Source organism: Ammospiza caudacuta, chromosome 1 (assembly GCF_027887145.1).
Source record: "Ammospiza caudacuta isolate bAmmCau1 chromosome 1, bAmmCau1.pri, whole genome shotgun sequence".
NCBI classification, from domain to species: domain Eukaryota; kingdom Metazoa; phylum Chordata; class Aves; order Passeriformes; family Passerellidae; genus Ammospiza; species Ammospiza caudacuta.
This window is the reverse complement of record NC_080593.1, coordinates 30,068,538-30,074,158: the sequence shown is the minus strand read 5'-3', so window position 1 is coordinate 30,074,158 and position 5,621 is coordinate 30,068,538. Positions and strand designations below refer to the sequence as shown.

Below are 5,621 nucleotides of genomic sequence, written 5' to 3'. Positions count from 1 at the left end.
TGGTGTTTTATTTATTTCGAAAGTCTATGGAGCATTCACCATGATGCAGACAAGCATTGGCCTACTGGTAATATCTCAGTTTATCTCACGGGCATTTGGATCTGGGCTATGCAATCTTATGTAAAATCAAGTGCATGCCACAACAAAAAAGTATGCCAAAGTAAGGATTATTCTTCCAAAATTTTGGAAAAAAAAAAGATTTACATGTTTTCTCTTTGTTTCCTTTATCACATGAAATAATACATTAAAATATAAGAATGCTCTAGGCAATGTAAAAAACTAAAAAAGACTAGTTTGGTGAACGAGCATGGTGTAAGGCTATGAATATGGATACTTTTGTACTAAGGAGCCTAGAGGAGACACTTTTTATGTGTGGTGATACAGAAATACAGACTTATAACTCTGCACACCAGGGAGAGAATATTCCCCTAAACCAAGTAATTTCCCTTGCAGTACTCCCTGTTGATCAAAGCTGCATAATTTAAAGCATCTAGAGGCAGCTTTAAATCATTCACAATATTTTTTAAAAAATAATTCTGGTATATTGCAGACAGTATTTGTGTAACTAGCAGTCTTCTGTAAGTTCTATAAATTTGCATCCACATAGAGCTCAGCTGAGTTTGAGAAGAGGGTACATAACTTTGCATGAGTTGGGCAGGAGAGACTCATTCTGACACCATCTTAGTCACATTATGCCACAGTGCCAGGGCAGACAGGACCACAGGGAATGGCAGGGCAGAGCCGGCAGCCTCTAGGTCTCAGCCTGAATGCTGCTGTGTGCCGGTTCCTAAGAGTTTTCTGATACCCTCAAAAGCCCCAAATAGGAATCCTGCAATTAGTGCATCTAACTCCTCCTTTGCTGCAGTCTTCTCTCCCATTGGTGAAAGGTCTTCGCAGCTCATGTAGGGACCCCACCCCTTTTGTGGGTTTTCATTCTGAAGCTATCCACAACTTTACACCTGAATGAATGCCAAACCTCTCTGAATATATAAAGGAAACCTGCAAGAGCAATTTCAGTTACACAGAAGGAGCAGAAGGAAAAGATTTCATCCAGCATTGTCAGACAGCCTGAACCAGCCATGCTTCTCCCTGCCATTCACTTCTACGGCTTTCTCCTGGCTTGCATCTCCACGAGAAGCTACTTGGCTTTCAAGAACGATGCCACAGAGATACTTTATTCTCACGTCGTTAAACCCGCTGCGGCGAGCCCAAGTAGCAACAGCACGTTGAATCAAGCCAGGAACGGAGGCAGGCACTACAGCAGCGCTGGATCCGACCGTAACAGTGAGTATCCCACCGCGGCCGTGGGCGGCAGCCCCGCCCGGGCCGGCCCCGGCAGCGGCAGCGAGCCCCGGCCGGAGCCGCGCACCCCCGGCAGCGCCCCGGCCCCGGCCCGGGCGCGGCGCTCCAGGAGCGGGGCCGGGCGCGGGAGATGCTGCCGGTGCCGGTGCCGGGCCGGGATCTGCCCCGCCGGGCGGCTCCGAGCCAGCCGCCCTGCCACCCCCGTGCTGGGAAGTCCTGTAGGACCGGCCCGCTCGGGCAGGTTACTTCCTGAGCGAGGCTCATCCAGGAACGCCGGGCTCTATGGCATCTATCCGGCAGGGAAGCGAGATAAAGAAAAAGGAGAGAGAGGCATTTCCAGAGCGCTCGCCTTTTTGACTCACCTCCCACTGCGGGCAGGGGAGGTGTCTGGGCTACTTTTCAAGTGCAATAAAAAACTCTGAATTTTGTTCCCGCTGTTTAGTTTTACTTCCTGCCGTAGCACTTACCCGCTTAACACCTCCAGCAAAAGTAAACAAATCAGCTCGTAATTTACCTATGATCTCTGCTCTAACTTGCCTTTTTTATATCCAGTCTTTTCCTTCTGAGTTTTATGTATATAAGTCAGATATGTGGGGATGTGGAAACCTGCTGACTTTATCTGTTCCCTACCCTGCACACCTCCTTAAAATGGAAGAAATCCAGATAGAGAAACATACACACACACCAACCCACCCACAGCAACTTGATAAAAATAGAGTCATCCCTGGAAAGTGAAGGCAACAAGTGACACCGATACCTTTCAGCTAAGCCAGGTGTGTCGGCTTTTATGAATGCTAGAGGGTTTTAATGCACAGGAAACATCTCATCATTATGAGATTACTGGGACAGCCCAGTAGGTATTCATTGTCACTGAGCTGTCACTGGTGAAAAGCTGAGCCGGGGAAGACAGAAAAACAGAAGGAAAGACAAACTCAGATCTGTGACCAGATGCTTCCAGGTACATTCCTGAGTGCAGCTGCAGGAAGGCAAGCTTGGATCTTTTCTGCAAAGCAGGGAGTAGAGCAGCCCTGTCAATATTCCCTGGGATCAGCCTGCAGATTTACAGTCCCCTCTTCTTGCCCACCCTGAGACACAGAGGACAGGGTGAAACAATCTTAACGCAGTGCCTCAGTTTAGAACTTGCTTCCAAAAATCCAAGTAGAAACAGAAGCAGCTTGTAGCTGTGATATGTAGATGCACCTTCAAAGGCTTTTATGATTCATTCTGAAATGTTTCTAGTAATTACTTCTATTTTAAAAGTGTTAGTTAATTGCATTGTGTGTAGAATCTGTGCCGTAATTGTCCTTCGGAAAGAGGGAGAGCACAGACAGTAAAGATTGCTTATTAAAATTAAGCACACTGTGGGCGTTTATTTCAAAGTATAATTACTGAAATAAACAGTTGTGTTTATTGCAGGGCGCAGAGCCGCACACAGAGACGGGTACAAACATGCCTGTGTGAGAAGCTCTGCATGTTGGCTCTGTCAGCTGCGTGAGAGAATTTGCAGGATCCTCTATGTTACATATAATATACAGACTACTACAGTTACAAAGACGGTGTTCTCTTGAGGGCAAAAGCACCCCTCTGAAACTGTTACTACTAATCATTCAAACTTCATAGGCAGAACCCCATTCTGTGGTAACTTCAGCTGTTACCACTTCTGCAGTGTCTGCTCAGAGCCGCAGAGTTCATGGGAGAGTTCAGTCCACTCTAACAATGGAACAAGAAGAAACACACTGTTTGAAATTAATTTAAAAGCATTTCAACTGTTTCCAAAGCAGTGTTTTCCCCCTTGCTAATGATCCAACATAATTGTTGTAAACATCACAGAGCAGATTCCCTAGACTGAGAACGAGCAGGAAACATTTCTTCCCTTGGGGCATTTTTTCTCTTCTAAAAGGTATGTCCCTGAGAAGAAGTACAGAGAATAAAATTGCCTCTTCTACCACAACTGCTGGAGTGCATGTCATTAGGATTTCTTTATGCTGTGGTATTATCCAGAGATACCATCAGCACTTGAGGCCCTTGTGTTGGGGGACACAGCAGTAAAGAGATGTCCTGTAAAGATTACAGCCTCCTTTAACTTCTGTAAAACATACCTGGTTAATGTGAAAATGACTGGCTAAGGAAATCACTCCGTTCTGATCTCAGTGTTTCTTGTTCTGTGCATTCTGCAGATCGCGTTCAGGTTGGTTGTCGGGAGCTGAGATCCACCAAGTACATCTCAGACGGCCAGTGCACCAGCATTAACCCCCTGAAAGAACTGGTGTGTGCTGGAGAATGCCTCCCTTTGCCACTGCTGCCCAACTGGATTGGAGGAGGCTACGGAACCAAGTACTGGAGCAGGCGGAGCTCGCAGGAGTGGCGATGTGTCAACGACAAAACTCGCACTCAGAGGATCCAGCTGCAGTGCCAGGATGGAAGTATAAGAACCTACAAAATAACTGTGGTCACGGCCTGCAAGTGCAAGAGATACACCAGGCAGCACAATGAGTCCAGCCACAACTTCGAGGGAACCTCTCAAGCAAAACCCATCCAGCACCACAAAGAAAGGAAAAGAGCCAGTAAATCCAGCAAGCATAGTACAAGTTAGAAGTCAAACATCTTCTGCTCTCTCATCTCCCTCTCCTTGTGCCAAAATTGAACTCACCTGTAACCATTTGCTTTACCATTCTGACTGCTTAAAGACAAGTCTGCCATTGCTGTGTTCTCAGTTGACACTACATGCTTATTGCTTTGACCAAAATCAAAAGGGGCATTCTCAGCATATGGACTTTTTGGGTGATTTTCCAAATGCTCAAGATGGGGAATAATACAAGCCTTCCAAAACCACACTATAAACTTTTACAATTTCTCCAGCCATGGAAGAAAAGAAAATTTGCCAAGAGTATTCACTGAAGTCAATTTTGCAAAATGATGCTTTGTTGTGTGTTTTCCTGAGAACATTTATCAGATCTATTGCCTTTTATATCATGTTTTATGACCTTCTGACAACAGCTTAAAATACAACACTGTGTATCTGCTTTCAGATTAATTCTAAAAAAAGTGCTTTGCATGCTCACCTTTCTCTTATCTCAGTATACCAAAAATTAAAATATGCATGGCAGCAATCAAAAAGTAAAGCTGAACAAACTATTTATTTGTTGTTGTAATTATTTAATGAGCTTTTATGTGTATTTCCCTTCAAAATTTCCTTATGTTTATAGCTTTTCATATGTCTCAAAGTATTTTCCTATGATTTGGGGCTGGATTAGAACATACATTTTGTAGATAATGTAAAATAGACATTTTAGCATTTAGGTATATATATTTTAATTTTGAACATTCATAGACTTAGGTGTTATTTTGACATGGCAACACAAAACCTGTATTTTTCATTCTTCATCTTGTATTATTTTTGTTTAAAAAGTGTGCAATCAAAAAACAGATATGACTTCCTTTCAAATTCATTGGTTTCTTTTTTTTTTACAAAAATAAACACTGCTAAAAATGGTATTGTCTGGCTCTCTCTATGAAAATGCACACATTTCGACCAGTCACAACACTTAAACTTAAAAAAAGGGAGAATATTATTTGGTTTTAAAAGTCTATCCATAAAATTTCAAAAAACTGAAACGATCTTTCTCAATGTAAAAATCTTATATGACCATTTAACAGATAGTGTTTATTAATGGTACAAGTCAGGTTCTTATTTAACAATTCTCAAGCTCTAGATTTCAGAACAAGTGTGAATTTGAGGAATTTTACAAGCTAGTGAGACACCACTTTTTTTTTCTTTTCATTAGTAATGATCAAGTCAGTATAATGGTACAAATTACATATGGTTTCATTTTTCTATAGAACCAATAGAGTCCTGCACTTTTATTCACAAAATTCTTATAGAATGTGTCAGAAAATTAGTAATTAATCTACTTTTCAACACATAGTGCATGAATCACCTGTTCTTAATCTTTCAAGTTGTATTTAAACACTGTGGGCAAGATTTCATCATGGGATTCTGCTCTTCTTAAATCATTAACTTTTACAATCCATTTGCACCCAAAGTAAAAATTACACAAGAGGAGAGTAATGAAAAATCTTACCTGATAAGGTCTCACCCAAGTTCTCTTTGACCTTCTTTTTATCTCATCCTATTTTGCATTTTAATTCCAAAAGATTCATCATGAAGTTCTTGGCAGAGATCTTGGTCATTAATGTTGAACTGTTTGAAAATCACTGCTGCTGCCTGACTCTACTTACTGAATCCTAATTTTTATTGACAAAATGTAATGATTTTCCCTCAAAGTTACTTTCAAGAATTCACGTTAAATTTGCCATAT

At 42.0% G+C, this 5,621-nt stretch overlaps 1 protein-coding gene across 1 annotated transcript; it reads left to right on the top strand.

The window, feature by feature from the left end:
• Positions 1-1,037: 1,037 nt before the first annotated feature.
• On the top strand, positions 1,038-4,734 carry SOSTDC1 (sclerostin domain containing 1). Its single transcript, XM_058817512.1, has 2 exons — positions 1,038-1,284; positions 3,480-4,734. The coding sequence occupies exons 1-2, from the start codon at positions 1,080-1,082 to the stop codon at positions 3,893-3,895; spliced, it is 621 nt and encodes a 206-aa protein (XP_058673495.1). The 5' UTR covers positions 1,038-1,079; the 3' UTR covers positions 3,896-4,734.
• Positions 4,735-5,621: the final 887 nt, after the last annotated feature.

Bases quoted from the DNA above. Each gene is read 5' to 3' on its own strand.
- SOSTDC1 (XM_058817512.1), top strand. From the start codon at position 1,080: ATGCTTCTCCCTGCCATTCACTTCTACGGCTTTCTCCTGGCTTGCATC. The intron at 1,285-3,479 runs GTGAGTATCCCA...TGCATTCTGCAG, and splicing joins CGCTGGATCCGACCGTAACA to ATCGCGTTCAGGTTGGTTGT.